This window comes from Chlamydotis macqueenii, chromosome 10, assembly GCF_036417535.1.
Source record: "Chlamydotis macqueenii isolate bChlMac1 chromosome 10, bChlMac1.mat, whole genome shotgun sequence".
NCBI classification, from domain to species: Eukaryota; Metazoa; Chordata; class Aves; order Otidiformes; family Otididae; genus Chlamydotis; species Chlamydotis macqueenii.
In genome coordinates, this window is record NC_141565.1 from 9,869,384 (window position 1) to 9,894,254 (window position 24,871).

General features: G+C 35.2%; 1 protein-coding gene across 1 annotated transcript in view; it reads right to left on the reverse strand.

The window, feature by feature from the left end:
• Positions 1 to 24,871, reverse strand: part of DNAH12 (dynein axonemal heavy chain 12) — a 70,604-nt gene that overhangs the window by 8,850 nt on the left and 36,883 nt on the right. The window contains exons 39-62 of the mRNA XM_086755381.1: positions 24,459 to 24,714; positions 22,012 to 22,311; positions 20,615 to 20,793; positions 19,949 to 20,141; positions 19,700 to 19,861; positions 17,525 to 17,719; positions 16,581 to 16,714; positions 16,097 to 16,259; positions 14,409 to 14,489; positions 13,034 to 13,210; positions 12,608 to 12,739; positions 12,072 to 12,161; positions 10,393 to 10,533; positions 10,016 to 10,257; positions 9,520 to 9,667; positions 8,522 to 8,667; positions 7,123 to 7,337; positions 6,630 to 6,822; positions 5,531 to 5,723; positions 4,071 to 4,243; positions 3,420 to 3,560; positions 2,319 to 2,477; positions 1,190 to 1,334; positions 196 to 346 (exon numbers count right to left, since the gene is read on the reverse strand). Coding sequence (XP_086611507.1) covers positions 196 to 346; positions 1,190 to 1,334; positions 2,319 to 2,477; positions 3,420 to 3,560; positions 4,071 to 4,243; positions 5,531 to 5,723; positions 6,630 to 6,822; positions 7,123 to 7,337; positions 8,522 to 8,667; positions 9,520 to 9,667; positions 10,016 to 10,257; positions 10,393 to 10,533; positions 12,072 to 12,161; positions 12,608 to 12,739; positions 13,034 to 13,210; positions 14,409 to 14,489; positions 16,097 to 16,259; positions 16,581 to 16,714; positions 17,525 to 17,719; positions 19,700 to 19,861; positions 19,949 to 20,141; positions 20,615 to 20,793; positions 22,012 to 22,311; positions 24,459 to 24,714 — 4,109 coding nt within the window. The remainder of the gene's footprint in view (positions 1 to 195; positions 347 to 1,189; positions 1,335 to 2,318; positions 2,478 to 3,419; positions 3,561 to 4,070; positions 4,244 to 5,530; positions 5,724 to 6,629; positions 6,823 to 7,122; positions 7,338 to 8,521; positions 8,668 to 9,519; positions 9,668 to 10,015; positions 10,258 to 10,392; positions 10,534 to 12,071; positions 12,162 to 12,607; positions 12,740 to 13,033; positions 13,211 to 14,408; positions 14,490 to 16,096; positions 16,260 to 16,580; positions 16,715 to 17,524; positions 17,720 to 19,699; positions 19,862 to 19,948; positions 20,142 to 20,614; positions 20,794 to 22,011; positions 22,312 to 24,458; positions 24,715 to 24,871) is intronic.

Consider the following 24,871-nt stretch of genomic DNA (forward strand, 5'->3'; position numbering starts at 1 on the left):
AGTGTAAAATTTATTCAGTTTAAAATACCATTCTCATTTTTAGGAAGCACAGAATTTTACCAGTGTGACATGATGCACTCAAATCTACTTGCACAAAGTGCAATATAATCCTCATTGTGTATTGAAGAGGAAATTCAGGTCCCTAATCTGAAAAGCTCTACTACGCTTTTGTTTTCTCTTTCTCTGTATACTTACTAGACATGGGATCCGCTCCTGGAGATAGCACAAATATTAAAGGGATTGTAGAATTTGAATCTAAGTAACTCCTTGTTATATCAAAAGGTGGTGGCTCTACAAATTTCTTCCCCAGTTTATCAGTTACAAATGCGGTTATAGACAGAGCAATCTGATAAAAAAAGTAAATACAAACTATTAATATAAATTAAACATAAATGCATATTTGACAGCATCTTTTACGCACCAGATATTAGTTAAATTCCTGAACCTACAGACACCTCTCTGCTTGACACAGATTTGAGACTAGTCTTGTAGAATGCATCAGAAGCAAAGGTTTCACCTCTTGTTGACAGCCCTTCGCTTTTATTTTTCGCCTTACAAGAGGAATAATAATGCTTTTAGAAAATAAAAACCATCATACCTTATATAAACAACATTAAGCCACATTCAGACTTTAATTCAGGCTTTGCCTCATGTGGAGGACCAGCACATTCTTCCTTAGTAAATATTAATGTAATTATTTTAAAATAATTCTAAGGAGCAATTGCAATATGTACTTTAAATCCTAACATTGATTGTTCCTAAAATACATACAATACAATTTGCTAAGTGCACTGAAGGCAGAATGTGTTAAAAGTTGAGCTTGGCTGTTCAAACAAATACATTTGATCTCTCCCTGCCTTGGAACCCTTTGTATGAAAGCACATGGTACCAGATACTCTGTGTATTTTTTCAGGCTAGTATATCCTGCTCTTGAGTATGTAACTGACTAAACATAAACAAGCACTTGATGAAAACTAGAACAATGAGTAGACTCAGAAAGATGCATTAAATCACATCAGACAAGAGATATCAGCTGATGCTTGTCTGTATTGCTCAATTGAAAAATAAGAATAGCACTTATTTTCTTAATAAAATATAATGAAAAACAGATTAGTTATTTTAACAACCAGAGCAAACTATGCTATAAGACATGCAACAGTCCACAAACACTAATAACAGATCATTTTACCTTGTCTGGTCTCAAGCACCGAAGAATTATCATCTTTTGTAATTCATTTAATGTATCATTCCATTTATCTGGTAATGGAAAGCTTTGTGGCTCTTTGCTGTCATAAAAATTTTGCCATTTGCCTATATTTTCAGAGACATGATCCCTAGAAAAAAAAAAAACACTTACAATTACTGCAAATACCTGGAGTTGTTTTTCTGATGTTTATCAAAAGCCAATTAGATTGTATTGTTATACAAGCCACTCCACATCTACATCAGCAAATAATCCTACAGTTGAGCTTCTCCATGCTGAAGAGGGAAAAATCTTTCCCCACCATGCTACTGCAGACATCCAAGACTTGACCCAAAAGATTCTGAGTTGACAGTAAGTTCTGCCTATTCATCCAGCCAGCACTGCTTGGACCTTCATAAGTCTGGGTGCATTTTCCGCTTCTCATATTTCAGGAAAACGACACTCTTGAACTGAAGAAAATTACAAGGAAATTCAACCAGGGAGATCTTTTTTCCATTCATACAATATGCAGTGTACATCCTCTGCAATGAGACAGCTCTCAGACTATTTAAAGGCTGGACCATCATCCACATTGCTACTAAAACACCAAACAGCCCTAAACAATTTGTTCTAACAGAGCAGTGTTTCTGCAGTCAGAACAGCTGGGCTCTGTCAGCTATTTATATGTAACACTTGTACAGCCATGCTGGCTCCAGAATTTAAGGTTAAATTCTATGTAAACCCAGGGTGTAATTATCCTGATTTCAGGAGATTAGATTTTACCAGAAAAAATCCTCCCCCAGCACTGCAATGGAATTTTGGTACATATACTTTGGTCTCCATTGACCCTTTTGAAACACTGCTTCTCTATCATCGAAACATTCCAAAAGGAAAGTTTATTTAGGGAAGGCCTTAAATAATTTAGAGAAATAGTTTTATTAAATAATACTATAATTATCAATCTAACTGACAAATTAAGTGAAGCAAACCTAATAATGAAAAAAAGGGTCTGGATTTACCATGCTGGCATTCTGGCACTCGTTTGGAAAACGTATAGGAAACATACCTTTCGGCATGTTACATATGCTCTGTCCAAAAACAATTAAGGCTAATTTGCATCAACATTTTACTATACCTCAGTCCTTTCAAAGCTGGAATTTCACTTGCACGACATAATTCATCCCAGCTCTTCTCTGGTAGCCAAGATGGATCCGGATTTTTGTACTTATTCTTGAGACTCACCCCCCCAGTTAGTAAGAATATAAACTCTTGATGTTCTATTTCATTTTTAGCCCTATATTTAAAGAAAAGATGGATAATATTCAGTTACAGTGATACAATTTTCATAATATAAAGAGTTGTTTTAAATTAATTACACTTTACTGCCATTTAGTATTACTTCCGAGATCAGATTACAGCCGAGATCAGATCTCAGTAATCTATATCTCAGTATAGAGTTAAAAAACTGTATCATAAAAATGACTGATTAAGACTAGTAAGAGTTTCAAGAGGTAAATGGTATACATCTCCTTATTTGTTTTTAAAAAGTGTAATTATTGTTGATTTTAAAGGCTTTATAGAAAATAATGGCTTCTGGGAATACAAATTGGCCCAGGAAGCATGGTGCATATACAGATGTGTACACATTGTAATTAAGTACGTATGCACATTGTGGTTGTGATCATGCAATTTGAACTTATCTTTCCTTTTACCATGTAATCACAGAAAATCACAACCAGGAAGATGAAACTATAAAGTTGGTGGAAGAGAGAAGACTGCAACTGAGATCTCATGATGTATGCTAAAGGATAAAAGAGGAAGAAGAGAGAAAATGAAAAACAAAGACAAAAGCCTACAAGTTGTTGGGATGGCACACTACTTTTAGATTTCTTTCTAAAACAACAGCAATTGTTCTTGACATAAGGATGCTATGCAGCACTACCCAGGTCCTTTAAAGGGAGTCAAAGATGTATCATCAACAAAACTGTTGACTTAAATGAGCATAGCAACACTCTTCTCATAATGTGTCCAGTAGTAGCGATACATGCACTCAAATACTCTTTCCCTTGTAAATATTATCAGTATTAGAAAACCCAAAACATTCATGACCTTACTCCAAAGGCATTATTATCAATATGCACAAGAATATATACAAGGACATCTCATCAATACCTTCTTCCATTATAATAAAATAACTAGTTTCTGTTTTTAAGAGACTTCACAAAAATGAGCTTACTTGAGAAGATTACAACATAGCAAAAATGAGAAGAGCAGCTTGTCCTTTTCAAACAGTGAACGACACACATTGCAATACAAATTATATGTGAAGTGGTCATTTAGATATCGAAGTCGCGTCTCCAAAATTTTGGATTTGTTACTAAAAAGAAAAGAAGAAGTGAGAAAGTGAGACTTCAAACTGAATAACTCAGGCAATCAGTTAAGAAATTTACATGTGTTTAGGGTTGCAGAGGAATTATATTAGACCCACTTGCTTGACAAGGAACTTAGATGCCCATTTCTCAAAAATTTCAATTACATTCAATGTTATACAACACTTTTAAAAGTCCCGAGCAAAACAATGAGCTGAAATCAATTTGCCACAGTTAGTGGTGGCATTCAGAATTCATAATGGAGCCTAGTTCAGAAACAGACTTCACTCTTTCTATAAGTCACATTCTTAAAAATAATTAAATAAAGGACATGCTTACTGTTCATAATTCGCTCAAACAGTAACTAAAAGAGCATTTACTTCATTAAAAAAATAGTATTTTGTTTCAAAAGCCTGCATTTAAGGAGGAATAAGAGGTGAATGGTTTCAAAGTGTAGAGAACTGTTCCTAAGAACAGAATGAAAATACCTTATTTTAGACCAGAAAGACTGTATTTACCTGTTGTGAACAGAGTTGATGAAGAGGTTAACAAACCAACCAAGGGAGTACTGGTACATGGGATCAATGTTTGCCAAGTCTGCAATACTGAAGAACAGCACCGATGAATGCTTTGCAATAGGTCGATAGCATTCTCGAGACTCAGCTATTTTAAGTTCCATTTTCTCTGCAATCTAAGTATCAAAAGCAGCGGATAAAGAAAAGCTTTCAATGTTTGTACAGAAATATTACTGCTTAATAACATTATTAAAATTGTCCTATACAGCACTTTGTAACACCAGAGTAAGAAAACTTTTATGTTCCAGAAGGCAAATCACAGCAGGTAATGACTACGCTAGCTAAAATGAGTACTTGCCCCAACATACTACTGCCTGATCTATTTACCATTACCACAGGATGCAATAGTCGAAACAAAGGACAAAGGAGGCACAACAGTTCTGATGCATCATTTAGCATCAAAAGTGTCAATCTATCTCTGCAACATTAAAAAATATGACTAATTTCAGACTGCTTACGTATTCAAGCTCTACTTATCCTACTTTACGTCAGCTTTATACAAAACAATACTTTGAATATAAAAAGGTTTTTCAAAATTTGACCATCAGACAAATTCTGCGATCACATTTGATAGTCATTAACAAATAGCAGTAAGGTCAACATCAGCTTAAATAAAACAATATTTTGATGAGAAGAAACTCTTTAGCAAGGCCTGTTGTAATAGGACAAGGGGTAATGGTTTTAAAACAGAAGGAAGCAGATTCAGACTGGACATAAGGAAAAAAGTTTTTACACTGATGGTGGTGGAACAGTGGTACAGGTTGCCCAGAGAGGTGGTGGATGCCCCATCCCTGGAAACGTTCAAGGCCAGGTTGGATTGAGGCTCTGAGCAGCCTGATCTGGTTGGAGATGTCCCTGCTCCTTGCAGGGGGGGTTGGACTGGATGGCCTTTAAAAGGTCCCTTCCAACCCAAACCATTCTATGATTCTTTGATTTTTTTTCTGTTAAGTGTATAGTAATTTTTAAAAGTAAAAAAAAAATCTTTATTCTCTTACCAATGTTACTTAGCTCTCATTGACTTCAGTTGGTATTTTATGCATTAAGTATAACAAAAGAATTCGCGCTTGTATACTTATATTAGCCACTCAGATTATTAATGTATCCCTCAATATTTTTGTTGTTTTAAAAAATAGCTCCTTCCTTTATCTTAACATGTTACTTGACCTTCAGAATCCATTAGTTTTCACACAGTCCTTATAGATAGATACACATTCTTTAAAGCATTTAAAATGGAAGACTGAATAAACTATCAGTAAAGAATCTAGAACAGATCCAAGTATATTTCTCTTCACATTTCACAAGCACAAAATTTCCTTCTTATGTTTCGCATCTAATTCACAGTCCTTCTGCTAGCTGCAAATTTTACAGTTCATTTCTGTGTATCGTTAATACACATTCCTTACCTGCTGTTTCTTTGAGATCTCATTAGCTGTTACTTTAGCAGAATCCAAGACCTCGATAGCAGTCTCATCTTCCAAAATATTCCCTTCAGATGACTGTAAGGTTTCTAAAATTTTCTTTTCAATTTCTTTTAGACGCTTTTTATTGGCTGCAGACTGAAGGATGAGAGCATTTCTTTTCTCTTCTAGTTCTGGTCTAATGAAGAAAAACACATACAACAAAACCAGTCAATGCTCATCTTCCAGTGACTCTAAAGGAAGCCCATGAAGATGACTCCCTCTGCCTTCAATAAATACTTATGAATATTCTCTTCAGTTTAGATAGGTTGTTACTGTTCAGCATATATTTAAAATTCTGAGTATAGATTTCTTTGCATAACTTCAGTTCAGTAGTTGGAAATGATAGTCTAAACTTTAACATCTTAGCATTTTGCAAATGTCAGTGCATCCCAGTTTTCTTTTATTATATCCCTGCTGCCTGAAAAAACACTATGTGATATGTGGAATAAGTTTACTGCTGGAAACACTTTTTTAGCAAACAGAATTTAGCCCAATTGCATAAACATTTCCATACAACCCAGACATTACTTCTCTGTATCTCTGTGAGGGTCCAGATAAGACCCATAATCAGTTTTAAAGGTACTGTGCATTTATTTCATATGAAATTAAAACTAAATCCTCATAATTCTGCATCTTTGTCTGGCAGCTCAGTCACATTGTAAAAATCACAATAATGATTTAAACCTCTAATAATATTTGAATAGTTTTCTAACACTCAAGGAATATTTCAGGAGAAAATTGCCATGAAAACCATTCTTTTACATCTGCTCTTTTAATTACCTTGTGGTAATTACAAGCTACTCCACAGTAAACATGACTATCTGTTTCCCTAATAAACTTTTCAGGTAGGAAAACTAGAAAAAACATCTTTCTTTTCTTTTTTTTTTTAAAGCTGTTACTGAGCAACACTTACACTATGTAACATTCATTTGCCTTTACAATCTAATTTCCTTTACAATCTCATTTTCCTTTACAATCTCTCATTTGCTTGGAATTATGCCATAAAAAAAATTAATGTCTATTTGCCCCTACAGAGACTTACCTCTCTTTCGCTACGACAATACCTAGCAATTGGTCTTCAAGTCCCTCTGGTGTTATCATAAAATTGAGTAAAGAAACTTTTGTAGCAAGTTCAGGCATATAATGTGGGTTTCTCAGTTTTGTGGTAATAAAAAACTTGAAATCACTAGAATACTCAATAGTGGTCTCACCAAGCCTGATACACTCTATGCCTCCTAAAGATAAGATAAGAAATGTTAAGAAAACTTTTACCTGCTTCAATTACTTACAGGAAAAAACCCCACCACTTTTGTGATTAAATACAAGCAAATTTATTGTCAATGACAAATCTCCAGAAAAGTAAAAATAAATAAATAAATAAATGAATAAATTAGATACTCTGAAAAAATTCTCACAGATTTCAGTGAGGCCACATTTTAGAGAGTAATATGAAAAACATCAGACAGTACCACCACAGACTATAAGATGAACATTAATGTAATGTACCTGAGGGTTCAAAATTAATTTTTCTGTACCTTGTTTAAAAGTCTGTTTAAGCAGCAGAGGTTCAAGCGATGGGTCTAGTTCTTCTCCAACATCTTCTAGCAGAAGTGGAGTTCCAAACTGAATGCAGTTCTCCACAGTTCTCATATAATCTGTATCACTGACCTTGATAACATTCAGGTTGTTTTCCTTCTCAAAATTCTTGATCCATTTATTTGCTTGACCTTGAGGATCAATCATTAACGGCCTAGAACATACAAGACAGTTTTCTCAGTGCTTGCAGTTTTTCAAAATTTTAAACTATTTTAAAGTGTTTCTGTGTCTGCTGTCAAGGAAAAAATGATACAAGTTTGATTCTGTTATACAGATATAGAGGTGTTTTAGTATAATTTGAAAAGTAATACCAAAAATAGTTTTAAGAGTTGCAAAAAATGTTCATAACATTTTTCATAAAATATACCAGAACGCAGAATTCTTGTAAAATCTTGTTCTGCCTCTCCCCTGGAATTCTAAGTATTTATGTTTTATTTCTTTTTACAACTTTTGAGCTCTTTCTCACATATTTTTTCACTTTAAGAAATAAAAATCAACAATTAGTTGCAATCTAAATCTGAGATGTTGGTATATCAGCTAGTATACGACTAGGAACGTAAGCAGGGCAGGGAAAGGTGACAATATTTTAGTTTTGTTCAACAGATTTGTCCCTCTTTGCACTTGCTGATTTCAGCTATATGCATGTATTTTAATAAGACAGCATGAATGATATCAAACACCCCCTCTAACTGCATGCTCAGAGAACTAAGCAACATTCTAAAAACAGAATTACGCACTGTAATCTGAATGTCATCTGAATCTATCATGAAGACTAATTCTTAAGAGAACATAGATCACATCATCATCACTAGCAGTTTTATAGTCTTGTATTTCTACTGAGTGCAGATTATTTGCAGACAACTATCATAAGTTTTCATATAATGTAACAGATACCATCTGTGACATACAATTTCAACCTGAAGTGGACTGTGGTATCTGAACTCTGCAATTTACATAACCTGAATCCTATCATTAAACATATAAAGAATGAGGAATTCTGTGCAGTTCTAAAACCGACTCTTACAAATGCTTTATTAGCCAGTAATAGGAAAATAAGGTACAATATTAAAAAAAAAAAAAAAAGAAAAAAGAAAAAAGAAATACAGCTTTATCCAAGAGCACTGCATCTCCTAAAAGGAAAGCTTTCAAGTAACAATATACACAAATCTCTAGTGTTATATCTCTTAAATTTCACAGGAGCTGGATATAAAGATTCTACTTCTGCTTTCAATTACATTATCTCCACAGAAACTACATTGTCTATAGGTACATGGTTTGCTTTATTAAAAAAAGTGAAAATATGTTTGGATTTGAAAATTAAACCTTTTTATCACCTACCAACGTCTTGAATTGTCAACAATGACCCCATTGTCTATAGAAAATACATCAGTTGGCAAACCAGCAATATTCCAGGCTTTTATTTTTATTGGGTCACCAAGAGTCTTACTCAAAGAAAAATCCTCAGAACAAGGGATACTTTTCTCCTGGAACAAAAAAAAAAAAAGAAAAGAAAACTCCATTTATCTTTATTCCATGTTTCTTTGCATCTTGTATTAAATGCCACTTCAAGGTGAGAATACACACTTCCTTATAAGAGCTCAAAGTCAAGTATAAGTAAAAATCCTGGGAAAAATAAAATCATAGTTTCAACAGCTCACTGTATTTCCCCACTGAATATTTACTCACTCTCTCTCTCTCCAAATTTTGTAGTATTTGTCCAGTTTTTTTGTATGTTCTAGATGTGGGTTTTTTTGTTACCTAAAGTTATAACCACACATTACCTTAAGAAACTCTCACACAGTTAGAAATAATCCAATGACTGTATCTTCCATTAACTCTACAGTAATCCAATGCTGATTCGTTACTGTTCAATGTCATAGTCACAAACAGTGACTTCAAATCACTTGATTTATGAATTAGGAGATTAGTATAAGTATGTTGGAACTATCCCTTTCCAAACAGCATAATCAACCATTTAATTACCATATAAATATGTGCCAGTCTAAGCTATTACAGACTTTTATACTGCACTCTATTTTAAAGTAAATTCTTTCATTTAAAGGCAAAATAGAGAAAATTCTGAGATTTTATTTCAGTAATAATCAAACCTTACAAAGTCAATAATGTGCTCTTATTTCTGATATGCTACTTTAGACTAAATTCACTTATTTAATTAAATTCCTATTTACAGAATATTGGATCAGCAGAATTTATCACATGCATCTTAATGAGTTTTACTAACCTAATATCAAATAAACAACAAGGGATTTTTGAAGCCTTTTACAGTAATCTGAAAAAAACCACACACTTGTTTATATCTAAGATAACCTCCTAACCTTGCACAGTCTGCTCCAATCTTTGGTACATTCTTGTCGAAATCCAGCAGTAAAAGCTCCCAGATATGCCATTACACCAGCTGATATCAGAACATCTCCTGTCAAATTATCGTATATGTCTTGAAGATCATTTGCAGCATTATTCCATCTATGACAAGCAGAACATACAGAAAAAAATGGTGCTGAAACCTCCACATTAATGATATTGATGATAAAGATAAACCTTTTTTGTTGTTGTTTATCTTAACTTCAGGTGGAGAATAAGGACACTGTGTTTATGTATTTTATTCTAAATTTGAAGACTTTCTCTACAATTTTCCCCATGTTGCTGCCCATAGTTTTACACTACAAAAAATTAAGAATCCTTCAAGGGCCCAGACACTCTTAAGCAGGACAGCCCTCAGACAGATACACACCATTAAAGGCTCAGAGAACTGAAGTTCAAATTCTCTTTCTACAACGGCTGTTAGATCTGACATTTGAACTTTAATCTGACCTTGATTTCTCTCCACCAAGGCCTCCAATTAACTTCTCTGCTCGCTCTAGTTTTTTAGCACACAGATCAACCTGGAATTCTAAATTAGCCTTTTCTTCAGTTTTCTCAGTGAAGGATTGTTCCAAAGCAGCCAAACGACTTTCAACAGCTGCAAGTTCATCTCTCTTCTGATTCAAGAGTGTCATTGTCTCTGCTAAGGACTGCTGCGCCTCTCTTAAGCGATCTTTCTTGGGTGCAACCACCTGTTCAATTACAACCAACACATAAATGCTTAAAAAACATTCTTGTAACTTTATTATTTAATAGAATGCTTAGGGTGAATATACCAAGCAAAGGACAGATTTCACAGCACTGAGCAACTAGGATTGAAAACACACCTTTGCAACCCTGTCATACACCTCCATTGCCGTAATCCATTTGCATAAACCCTCTGCTGCTGAGGAAGCTTTAGCCACCTTTTGCGGATCAAACTCAGGATTAGTCAAGTATTCAGCCCGAATCTTCTGCATGATAGCTGCCTGGATAACAAAAGCATTATAGCTCGTCAAAGTCTTGCGGCTGACGCTTTAAAACTACACTGATTGATTGCCATTTCTCTACACAGTGGAATAGGAAAGAACTACTCAGTATTAATTGTGGTAGAAACCACTGCTCATTTGTTTCTTTTGATTTTCCTGTCATGCTTCGTGGTCTCTTCCTAATCCTATCCTTAACCTTTATGTATTCCATGTGACAGCTACCTAAGTGCTAAGAGCATTACAGTCACATAGAAGCCTTAATTTATGCTGTCCATTGTGCAAAACATGCTGATTTCATTATTTGCTATTTTCTCAAGACACAGCTGTTCGGGATCATTATAAAAATGTATTTCTACCAATATAAGAGAAAATCTAAATTAATTACATTGCTTGTGCCTACTTTTGGGGATCAGTTTTATGCATGGCAAAGCATACTAAATTTCCACTGAATTGGGCAAATGGCAGGAATCACACTCTTGGGTAGTAAGATCTTTAGGGGAGATGGTAATATTTTAAATTAAGTTCTACAGCTGGTACATTTCTGCATTTATTGTATGTCTTCTAGTACACGTAACAAAATGCTACCCATTTTGTCAGCATTCATTAAATAAAAAAAAAAAAAAAAAATTAGAAATGGCCATTAAGACCAGCATCAATCTAGGCAGTTATTTAAAAACAGAAAAAAAGTTTATAATGCTGAGTAATTGATTTAGAAAAAATAGCACAAAAACAGGCACAGAAAGGTTGGACAGGGATCAAACATTCACTGCTTCCACAAAAAAACCCCAACTAAACCCCAAAACAGAATGCATGAAATGAGGCTAAAAGGACCCAGGTTCAGAAGAAACAGGAGACAGCTGTTCATACCACTTAAAGTAGATTTCTGGAATGCTTTGTAAAAAGATCTTGTAGATGCAGAAAGTTTACATGGGCTTAAGAAGATGAGAGCAATTACAGAACGGAGAACCACTGAAAGCTACTAAACACACAGAAACTACATCTAGCTTTGCAAGTCCTTCATTTAAAGTGCCTGAGGCTGGAAGAATATTTGGGGAAATTATCACATATACTGCTCCTATTCCTTCCAAGGCACCTGTTTATGGCCACTTTTGGACACAGGGTAACAGGTAATGGATAGGGCAGACTATTTACTCTGATACAGTTTTTTAATGTATTATTTTTACCTTTTGATGAGATACTACCTATAAATTGCAAAGTTAGAAATATTTGTGCACAGAAAGACATTTCATTCAAATAGAAGATAGGCTGTATATAAGCCTTAGAAATTTCGAAGGGGAATTCTAAAACCTTCTGAAATGCCACATACAAGGCTCCCCCTGTGGAAGTTTGACTCACTTGCCATGACCATAGTCATCCTATAGAGATAGCATATCATCTTGTAAAGATCCTTGGTCATAATACAAGTTGACTAACTTGGGACAAATGAGGCCTCTGATACAGTGTTTTCTATTATTTTTTTCCCTGCAAGAAAGCATCTACATGATAAAAATCTCTGAAAAATTAGACCAAAATCTTACTGGAATATTGTCCTTGTCATACTCTTTCAAATCCTTTAAGAAATTAATGTCACCGAGCAGTTTCTTGCTTGGAGCCCAGTAATCCAAAATCTACAAAACAGAGTAGAAAATATCATTTCAAGTTTTAAAACAAACACACAAACAAAAACTGACAAATCTCTTTTAATTAAAACTCTTGAATATTTAATTCTGATGACCTTGTATCTCCTTGATACTTCAATAAAGGGGAAAGTCTATCAGATCAAACTATTCTCCCAAACCATACTTAAAGTAAAAAACTGAATGGTTTCTCAGGGAGGAGTTACATATTATCTACTATCAATATACGAGTCAAGCAAATTAAGTGTGTTCTCTCTGCACAATACAAAACTTAGAAAATTTGGAATTCTTGAAGTTTTCAATAAAACAATGGATGTAGGCTGTAAGTACTCGCTTACTTCAGTGGACCTTGGATGATCTTGTTTACCAAACAAGTGCTCTGTGTTGAGAAGAACATGAAATACACTTGTATCTGAAACTATTGTCCCCCATTTTACCTTGCCTCCAGTCCCTGAAGGATCTGTAATTTTTTTAGGTTTTATGTCTTTCATGACACAGACAGCAGCCATGACAAGTTTGACCCCAGACGGAGGATTTTTCATTGATTTGACAATAGATATATCAGAAGGCTAAAATAAAATCACATTGAAAAAAATTAGGACAAATGTTATGCTTTGGTCTCCACTAAGATACATGAACTAACAAAAAGAATAAACATAATTATAGAGGACTTTTAGAAGTGTTAGCAAGTGTTAGCTAGCAGCTAGCAAGGCCATTAACAACATCAATCAATGTATCTTATGCAGGGGAAATAAAAATGAAATCAATGCTAGTAACTGTAAACCGCATTCTTTCCCAAACAAATGGAAGAGTTTCATCATGTTAATTAACTCTTTCAAACCCTGAAGTTTAGATTAGCTTGCCTTCAAAGTGTCAAGAGCACTAAGTGCAGCCTCCAGGGCTGGGATCGCCTCTGCCAGGTCACTCTCACATTCATTTTTCAATGCCTGAGCTTCTTCAGCTTTTTTTGTAGCAATTTCTTCATCTACTTTTACAGTTTTTCTTTTTTGTTCTACTTCTGCAGATTCTACTTCTATAGTCTAAAAGAAAAACACATGGGTGACCTCCATTGAGCAGTGAATGATCAAATAAACTGAAATTATCTAACATAGCACTTATGGAATACTGCAAAATATAAAGAGAAAATTCAAGTATTTCAGTATTTTCATGTATTGTCAATTTCTGTTAAGGGAATAATTTATTTCTTAGCATAACACAACATCATTATGGAGTTTAAACAGTAGGTAAACTGCATGAAATCAGATTACTGTCAATAAAAGCTATTTAAAATACATTTGAAGTTTAGGAGACGAGAAACTCTTCATGTTTGTGTATCGGGCTGTAAGTAAAAAATGACTAGCTTGTCTAATGAGTTTTCACAGCTTCATACTCCATAAACTATCAAAATTTATTTTCTTTTCAGTGATAAGTCAAGCCTTCATCCAAGTACTCCCTTTTCAGTTCTACAGAAGTGATACCTAGCTTTCTTAGAGACTTGTAAGAGTAGGTAGAAGAGATATTACTGTATCTGTAAAACACATTCATACACCAGAAGCAAGTGCATGAAAATGTCAATCAAATTTTTCTTTTTTTGTGATGCAAGAGTAACATACTAGATAAGTGTATTTTTGCAAGTCAGAAATTTAAAAAAAAACTAAGAGATTGGTTCCTAAATCCCACTAAATTTCTGTGAAGTGAATCCTTTTCAGGATCCTTTTAAAAAACAAGTGTATAATCCCTGTGCATGTAAAGACAGACTGTAAAACCGTTCTTGTTTATTTCGTGTGCTGAAGAACATCTGCGGTTTGTGCATTGTTTGTGAATGACCTTGGGAAAACTGGTCTAACCACTATTAGCATGAAAGCTCCTCTAACATCCTTCAGCATGGAGCTTAGGCAAGGACTCTATATCCAGAGTCTGTGTCTTACATAAAGAACACAATTTTCTTCCAATTCTAAGAATATAGCCATAAATAGTGGCTAGTTTCACAATACCCCAAACCCCAGACAAGAAGTGAGCTCAAAAATCTGAACTCAACTCTTATTTTCTGGAAGTCACATATCGGCAGCCTTATACAGGCATATTCTTCAGAACCTGCCTACAATCAGCTGAAGAGAAAGTACGTTGTACGATTAAGATTCCTCATTCAAAGCTAATTAGTATGAAGGTGAAATTATGGACCTCAAGAATACACATGCTTACATTAAAAAACATAAAATTGACTTTTTATAACTCTACCTTCATCATGTTTGCATTATCCAGTTTAGCCTCTTCCAGTTTGGGCTGCAGCTGAACGAGTTCTTGTTTCATCTCACCGACCTGTATATATGCAAAAGAATCAGGCAGAATTCAGAAGTGCCAAGTACAATTTCCAAAAATTTCTGTAAGATCTAGATTTTACCTAATGACTAATTTATTGATAGAAACATTCAGTTTCAAATCAGAACACTTCAGAAACTTATTTTTATCTCATATCTACAATCTCTAATTTTACGAACTACATTCACATACAGTTACCTGTTAACCACTTAGAAAAGGGAAGCTCTGTACACTGCTTAGGAATACATGCGTAGAGGTCCGTGGCCCCTAGCACAACTGCTATGACTGTAGGAAAGAACAGGCAAAATAAATTTCTGACAGTTTTAGTGTTGAAGTTCGAGCTAAACAAAATCTGAAGTAACGCTTTTGACTGACTGGTCTGGTTTTGTTTAGTGAGGGGGGGGCTAAGGTGGTAGCTTCTGTAGGAAACTGCTAGAAGTCGCTCCCCTTTGTTCAGTGGATTCGGCCGGGCCTAGGGCAGACCCGCTGCTGGCCAAGGCCGAGCCGATTGGTAGCAGAATGTTCCCTGACAACATCTCTGCGATAACATATTTAAGAAGAGGGAAAAAAAAAAAAAAAAAAAAGTAGGGAAGATGTGAAACAGCTAAGCTGGGGCAGAGAGGGGGAGGCGCGAGCCTTGTGGGCCTTGCAGGCCTCACCCTCTGGCCTCCCGCCGGGCGGCTGACTGGGCCCAACTTGGCCCGGCCCGACTGCAAGAAGTGGAGAGGAGATGAGATGTGAATGAGATGTAAAAAAGATCCTGAGAGGCGTCTGCCGGCCTCTTGTGAAGAATTTTTCTTGTGAGAGGAACTGTTGCAGACGCCAAGGTCAGTGAAGATGGAGGGGGAGGAGTAATGTGGCTCCTGGCCAAGATTCCCCTGCAGCTCGTGGTGACGACCATGGTGGAGCAGGTTGTCCCCCTGCAGCCTATGGAGGCCCACGGAGGAGCAGAGATCCACCTGCAGCCCAGGGAGGACCGCACGTCGGGGCAGGCGGATGCCTGAAGGAGGCTGTGGCTCGTGGAGGACCCGCTGGGGCAGCTGTTCTGTAGGGACTGCACCCCGTGGAAGAGATGACCCACGCCAGAGCAGTTTCATGAAGGACTGTGGCCCGTGGGAGGGACTCCACGAAGGAGCAGGGGAGGAATGCAAGGAGTTCTTCTCCCGACGATGAAGCAGCGGCACGAAATAATGGTCAGTGATGAACTGACCGTGACCACCATTCCCTCTTCCCCTCTCTGCTGCTCGGGGTGGGGAAGGTAGTAGAGATTATGTTAAGCCCGGGAAGAGGGAGGAGTGGGGGGAGATTATCTTGTTCCCTGTCTCATTCTCCTGCTAGTTTTAGAAAGAAATGCATAGTTTTCCCCAAGTTGAGTCTGTTTGGCCCATGACAGTAACTTTAAAGATTTCTCCCCGTCCCTATCTCAAACCTCGAGCCGTTTTTTCTTATATTATCTCCCCCTATTCTATCGGAGGGTGGGGGGAGTGAGAGAGAGACTGCGTAGGCTGGTCCCGATCGGGGCTGAACCACGACACTGACTTCTCAAAAAGAAGACCTGCATTTGCCAAACATTTTGTATTTTCAGTTCCCTTTTTGTCCTAACTCACCTGTGATTCCGCAAAAGCTAGTTTATCTAGTCCATTCATGTATTTCTTCTTGGCTTTCATTACATTATCACGTTTCTGTGTAAGAAGTTTCTGAAATGCAGCAATAAGCTCAAGATAAGAAGTAGGAGTAACATAATTATGGCGTCCCAGACTTTGCAAGAACCTATTAAAAAAAAAAAAGAGCACCTTTGTTTTCTTTTTTTTAGTTTAACTATTGTTAGTAAAGTTATGTATTTGACTAATAATAGGAGTAAACAATTTCAACAACCTTAAATAATATTTTTTTATGCAGGCAAATAGTATACATTTAGTACAGAAATGAGTAGTAATGAAACTCAATCACCTACTATTTTATTGCTCCTTACTTCTAAAAATATAACTTTTGACTTCACTGTTGCTCAATTTACCACTTTCAACAGCATAATCTTTTCCCTTTTATTATTTCTATAAATGAATACATTGTTTTCAAAATAAACAGACTGACCTTGCAGAAAGCGACAAAACTGAAGTATGAAAGTATTTACAGATGGGCACAACTTCCTGACGCTCACTGTCTGTGAGCTCAAGTGTTTCTAAAAACTTATTAGCCACATGTTCAAGGGCATCTTCAGGCCACGGCTGAGGGAAAAGTGAGGAGAGAAGCATTTGTAAAATTCAGCTGTTAACAGTCTTCATAGTTTAAAAAGATTTTTTACCAATTAAAACACCAAAATGAGACCACACTAGTCCCAGCTATGTCTCAAGAACAATGAACTGATATAAAGGTGAGATCAGGCAGTAAGGTCACTACCCATGCAATCTTTTCTAGCAACTCCTGGCTGATCTTCTAATTAAAAGCTACACATTTGCCATTCTATCCAAACATTTCCATGACCATGTATGTCATCTTTTGGCAGAAAAATTGACACCAGCACCAGACCAAGTTATAGAGATAACTGCACTTTACTGAGAACAACATCGCTTACATCAAAGATTGTTAACTACAGTAATTTTTCAACTTTTATTCTGCTATAAAATATCTACTGATAAACAACAGGACTCGTATTTGCTGGTCATTCCCATGACACATGATCTGCTTAACAGACATCAGAAATTATGATAATTTTACAATCATATTGAAAGGGTTTCTCTAGTCCTTTTGAACATACACGTTATATGATAAAATTGCAAATCACAATCACCAAACTGAGACTATTCACTACTTCAGAATGGTAAAATTTGTAGCAACAACATTTAAATTTTGTTCGTTGCAGAAATACTGAGATAGCACACCAAAGAGCTTCTAAAACATTACAAAAAATACCTATGCTATTTTAAAGAAGAACAACTTCTATAAAGAAGAGAGGAAATCTAATGGGACATGGAAATATAAATTGTTAAAAAACTGAAGTAGTTTGTTGAGGAAACAATATAACTATTTTCACATACCTGAAACCAATCAATAGTACAGCAGTTGATGAGTGATGGAAACTGTCTCAGACGATTGCGGAAAGCATCTCCAATTGGGCTGAATGCTACCACAACATGAAGATTTTCTTTGCAGAAGTTCACAAAAAATGCAAACAAGGCCAAAGGACTGAGTTCTTCTTGTTTATTGCCAGCCTGAACTATTGCACGAACACCCTTCAGAATAATACGTAGGGTAAAAACTTACATAATTTCTCATTAAGCACTTCTGAAGTCCTATAGCAATCCTGTTAATGATAGCATCACCATGAAATATAATTTTTATTGATAAATGAAACTGGTAGAATAAACTAGAAAACCAGAATAAGTGGTAAATGCTATTTGAGAATAGGATTACAATATTTATCTGTGATCCTGACAACTCATTCTAGAAATGATCATCTGCTACTTTGAGCAACTGAGAATACATCAGAATAAAAACTAAAAACCTATCCCAAGATGAGTTCTAGATGGATAAGACATATTAAGGTGAGAGAGAGGGTTAAGACATCCTGAAAAATCAAAATTCATAATTAGTTCCTCAAGAAATAAAGAGCCAAAGCCTTCTAATGATAAATAGAACTATGAGGTCTAATTACAATCAATCTTCAGTCACTCAAAGATTTAGGAGACACAAATAGATGACACAAATTACTACTCTAATTACACAAAAGCCACTATCACAAAAGGAAATGTTTTTTTCATCATGTATGATTTAAGTGCCATATAAGTCCCCTAAACAACATTTCAAGACATTTACTTACTAAGAATTTTTTTTAGCTTAATATTATACTAAAATATGCTGCATTTATCTAATTGGAGAGGAAGATTAAAGTTTCAAACATCAAAACATATTCCACTCATTCATTTACCAAAACCAAATCTCTCAAAACAAGAAGAAATATCTAGATTTGAAACTAAAGTCTACTTCATAAAAGTATTATTATCTTCAATTCCTCAATTCATTAGCAATCCATGAACCAGTGACTATAAACCCCTAAAACACAAATCAGTCTTCCACAAAAGCATGTATACTTCACATAATCCTGCAATTAAAATAAATGACAAAAATTGGCTTAGTAGCAATAGAATAAAAGTGGAAATATTTTCATGAAGAGGATTTAAAAGAGTAAAAACCAACTTTGCTCCAGTTGGCATACTATGGATAGCTACCAAGTTCTAGCATATAATTGAATACGTTCACACAAACTGTAAAGTTGTAAAAGAGCCACATTATCTTAATATTGTTATTATATACCTGGCAAGAGTGAAACAGTAATAGGCAAAGATTATTAGAGCTATAATCTAACTTCTTTGCAAAATACATGAAAGCCAGGTATCAACATGCTTCATAACTTAAGCACAAGAAAAAACAATACAGTAACAGTTATCAAGAGATACAGCTATTTCAATCAAGAACATTTGTGTATGTACTAAGAACGACTTTGAATGTCAACTAGAAACATACCTGGTTAATTTATTAGTAAACATATCACAGAGATACAAAGGCATCACTGCATACAGTTCAAAATATTTTCAGATAACATTATGTTTCCAACTTGATATATACCAAGATTGATGCCCCTTCCTCCCAACTGGTGACTGCTAGTTTGCAAATCCAAGCCTGATTTTACGTCTTTTTTTTTTTTTTTTTAATTGCCCAAGTACGTTGCATCTTTATTTCTGAACCTGAATTCATGGAGCACCCTTGCCCAACTTATCTCTCAGTAGAAATGTGAAGACTATGAAATTCTGTCTAACAATGCCCTAGTGCCCTAGACAGCAAGAATCTATTGACAAAGACAGGCTGTGTTTTCTCTAAAAAGTCTTTGTCCTTAACTGGTCAATGAAAATATTATGACATACATTCTTCTTCTGCACAATACACTGCAAAAAATAACTATAGCCATAGGGTGTTTGTGAAAAGAGTTTCCTATGTGCATAACCTTAATGTGTTTTTGAACAGAATACCAGGTCAGAATTAAAGCTAGCAGTAGGCATAAGCTGCTCCATAAGTTTACTAATAATTGTCTGATTTATCTAAGGTCTTAAAAAGAGTCAGTGATTTAAATGTATGTATCTAAAAGCCACAGTTCACACTAAAATGACAAAATAGCTTGAAAGGGAGGTGAATTTAAAGAGAGTTTCTAAAGATACCTCTAAAATGTCTTGTTTTTCATCTGCTGCAAAAAGATTGGGTACCTCTCCAGTGTTGAGGACACTGTCAACATCTTCTAAAAAGCTTTCTTCTTTAATTTGTGCATCTGTGATTATAAATACAGTTTTCAAGCCTTTTACACCTGCATTCTTCAGAAGACTCTAAAAGAGAAAGACAATTAAAATATTGTACATTCCAAAATATCCTTCAAAATTAAGTCAAAATGCAGACAGTTTACTAACACTCACTTTCAGATCTTGTCTCCACTCATTTGTACCATAGGTCTTAGAAATCTCTGGTTGAAAAACATACATTTTTGCCATGAATGCTGCTAGGCGAGTCAAAGACTGACGTCCACTTCCTCCCACTCCAACCAACAAAGCATTACCCCCTGGCTGCTTCAGAATACGGCTTATACGAGACAAATGTTCCAACGCATACCTACAGTTGAAATGTGCTGATTACCAGAATGGCAGAAATACATATAGATTTGTGCTCTTGTGAAGCAAGTATAGAAGTAGTATCTCCAAATTTCAGAAAGCATGATGGGCAGTGGGGTGGGGTAGTGGGGGAAGAGGAATAAAGGGAGTGGGTGTACACCACAAAATAAAATAAAACTCACTACTCTTCTATTATACAAATTATCGGTATTTAGCTATATTGCAAATTACTACAAATTACTAAAAGAAATCAGCAGTGGTGAGAATATGAGCAACTTCTCATAATTTACTTTTGGACAGGAAAAGCAGAGGCATAAAAGAAAAATCAGTTCACTTCCATCCAAAAAGGTGTAACACCACAAACACTTTTATGGATGCATAAAGAGGAGGAGATATACAAAAACCACAGTCCACAAAATTGGATACACTGAATTATCAACTACTGCTAAAACTTTTAATACAAATTGTATGCACCTGAAAACTACAAGGTTCATTCTTGTTTTGTGGGTTTGATTATATTCATCCAGACACTGCTCCACAACATCACTGAACAGCTGAATACTTGGAATTTCAACATAAAGTCTTTCATCTCCCTCAAGTTCTGGAACCATGTAGTCACCGAAAACCAAACTTCTCATGTCTTCTTCTGTTACCTATCGTAAATATTCAACAAATTATGAAGCTAAGTTTAATATTTAATGAACATATTCTTCATTGGAATTTCAGAAAACAAAGGAAAATTTAGACAAACACTCAAAATAAGAGAACAAGCACTTTGAAATATTTTGACTCACTGACAACACTCACCTCAAAATTCTCTATTTCCCACATTAAACAATATACTTATTCTTAATTTGTTCTTGGAACACAACTGGCTCAAATAGCCATTAACAGTCTCATAATCATGACCTTCAGATTACACCAAATTTATGCAGATGTTTAGCAATTTACAATGTATTATCAAATGGACAATTAAGACCACAAAATTATTTCTTCTATAAATCAATTAAGTGACAGGGGAAGAAAAAAAAAAGAAAAACAGAAAAAAGGAAGACAAAGCATACAGTATAACACGATTATACAACATTTTAAATACCAAAATTTCATAAGAACTACAGAATGCTGTTTACCACACAGTAACTCAGTCACAGGCTACATTTAAAAAGGAAATGTCTCCTTATCCTGTAACTCAGGTCTCTGGAAGTCCATTTAAGAGTATTCCTACTTGTATTTCTCCTTGCAGGTAATGTACTATGGCACAGATCCTAGCTACTTTTGTGGTAGTGATTTAAAAATTATTCTCGTTTTTTTTCCTGTTATGTTACCCACGCCCCCCCCCCCCCCCCACTGCCCAAAGATTCAGTACATGCTGCTACATCTCCAGGGAAAGATGTGACACTTTTTTTTTTTAAAGTTGCTCTGCTCATCTACTGATTAATTTGATGCTTTATTTCTAAGTGCAGACATCTAGGGGCTTAATAGAACACCACACTTGGTAAATTAAATTTCATAAGACATAAATACTCAGGGGTTTTTTGAGTAAATCTGAAAAAATGTTGCACTTTTTTTAATTGAATAAGAAACAAGTTTTTGTTTCACTGTCAGATACACAAAATTATTTTATGCAAAAAGAGTAATTTCACCCACATTTTAAATGAAAAGAAGTCTGTAAAGGATGTTTGTGTACAACAGTTAAACCCTTCCAAACATTTTTACTCATTTTTTTTTTCCCCAAAGATGACATTTTGTCAAACTTAACTCGAATTTTCAAGCACATTTGATCCAAAATTTACTCTGTGATTGACAAACTTTCTAGCCCTAAATTTATAATGAAAGCAATTATTTTGCAACAGGTTAAACATCATACTCACAGGTCTGTCTCCTTGCTTCAGGTGTGCAAAAACTGAATCAAATGCTTCTTTGAATTGTTGTTTCATAATACTTTTCATTAAATTGAACAACCAGGCTCTATCATTGTCTTCCACTAGACGGTCATAGAAGACACGAAATACTTCATGTACAAACAGTCGAATCATTACATGTTTGCTTTCAACTGATTTTCTCTTAATGAGCAAGCAGCCATGGATAACACGTGAAAAGTCACGCAGGTTGAATGTATAATGAGATTTAGCTGGTGTGGGCAAAAGATTTTTGATGGCTTTCTTATACACCTTAAGGTAACAACAACAGAGAAGAACAAAATCAACAAAACAGTAACACCAACTATACTATTATAACTCTTAAATGTCTTCTAAAATTGTATTTCTCCAAGAAAAAATTTCACACTTAATAGATCCTAATAATGTCTAAAGATCTCGAAGTCCTCTGAATATACCAAATCCACCTCATGTAGTTCTGGAACATACATGTACTACTAACCTAAATTTGTAAACAGGAAAAGTAATTGTACCAAGTCTAAAGAAACCTGTTGTAGGACCAGGAACACCACTCAGATCTCTTGACTTCCTTTAATTATATGATATCCTTCTTGAAGTGAAGTATTGAATGAAATGTAATGGTAACTTCCTAGATTTTCAGTTGTTTGAATCTATTTGTTTGCATATCTATAAATTACTCAAAAATAAATAGTAAAAATGCCGAAGGAATAAGCAGATCAAGAAAAGTGTCTTTTGACTATGTGCTAATCTGGAATACATTGGCTGTTGTTAGCTCACGCTGTTATGACAGAAATAGTGTAATTTCTCATTACATTGAACAAATAACACACTGAAGTGAATGTTGACAGAGGAAACTTAATCAGTCTCTGAATACTCATAGGTGAAGAAACCTGCTAAAAAGATGTACAGTAAAATAAAGTTTTACAGGCTGGACTACATCCATTGTACTGAGTACACATTTCACCTGCTGTCCCATGTCCAAAGTCAATTATGAAGCCCTGGTCTTCTATTATACTTGAGTCCTAGGAGCTGGAGGGTATTGATAAGCCAGGATGAAAATCCAGGTTAGAACAGATTCTCTAGCAAGCAAATGTTAAGAGTCCAACAGTATAAACAAACTTTGATGCAGTCTAATGAGAAATACTTGCATGACTGTATTAAAAGACAACACTCTGAAGTTGGTCTAAAATGTATCCTGACAAAACAGAATATTTTAAATATGCAAATGCATTCAAATCACTAGTAGTTGCTACAATCATTTTCTGTTTAAAGAAGCAAAACTTGCAAATGTCTTGCAAATTACTTGTTTGGTTTTTGTTTCTTTGTTTTGGAAAGACTAATTGAACCTATAAAAAGATTTCTAGCAGCAGTCGTCAGGCAGCCTTGAGATTCACACATTGAATGTATTCCTTTAACAATAGTTCTGAAATACTAGCTCTGTAAGTTCTTGGAATGAGATGGATTCAGTCTTGTGTATGTCCTTACGTATAAGCAGAACTAGTGAAAAAGTCTGAGAAAGGCCTCAGTTCTGCAGAAGAAGGAAGTTACATGCCCTGTGAAACTTCAGCCATTTCATTTTGCCTTTGAAGCTGATCAGATTTTCCGTCAGAATTTTTCATTGGTCAAATAATAGCTACCTAATGCATTTCCATGATGAATACTTACTTATGGTAGGCAATAGATCTGCTCACACTGCTACTGATTTCTGCTACATAATAAGCCAGCAAAGCTATACTTTGATATCATGTCTATGACTTAATGCTTCTTTGCAATAATGTCATGAATTGCCATTGCTTTTTTTAAGTGTATGGTACATTGCAAATGTGATACTCGGTAAAATCTGTAACACAGGACTTAACAAAACATGTAGAAATTCCATACAGCTGGGCCTAATGGCTTTCCGTTTCTCAACATTTCTGTGACATTTTTTGTCATAATGGAGTCATATTCTAAAAAGCTGCATGTTCATGTTGGCTTCCTTAGTCTGCTGAGATGTCTCCATAATTGGCATAAAAACTGGGAGAGGAAGGAGGAAAGTGGAGAGGACAATTTCTTCATTCTTAACCTCTCCAAGAAGGAATTTTCGAAGAGTTGCAACTGATATTTTCATTTTGTCTTTTCATTTGACAGCTTCCCTTGCCTGTCAGACCTCAAAGAGATTCCAGTCTCATCTACTTGACATTATGTGGACAAGTATCATGGAGCCCACATCAACACAAATTCAAAGACAATTTTCCTAGAATAAGGTTACTGCAACAATAAACCTAAGATAATTTTGTCAAAGCAGATGAGGCTGTATGTTAAAAATAATAAGGAACAAAATACTTAAAATCTCTACTTCAACAATTGAATTATTATAGAGTCAGTGAAACTTTACTGAACAAATTAAAGGAAATTCCATTAAGGTTTTTGCCTCTTACCTCTAAAGTTGCAGTGACAATTTGCCTTCCAATTGTGAAGAAGTCAGAAGAAAATTGACTAGTTTTTAGGTAGAAATCTACTATGGTAGAGAAGATGCGGATCATTGTTTCATCGCTAAAAGAATTAATAGTGCAAATGTTGAAGTGTCGCAAAAATCGAGGAGTAACAGGATTCCTCCCACCACCTGGAGGCCCCATAGCAGCAAGTAACTGTACATCAACCAGGGTAATTTTAGATGTGTCCTTTAAATCATACCTACAAAATAAATTGCAATGTGACATTTAGAGAGCTACAGATGTAACAACATTTGTTACAGCTTACATGCACCTATATTACAGAGTACTCTCTACATGCATAACATATGTAATGTTATATATATTTTATATTTTTTAAACAGACAAACAAAAAACCC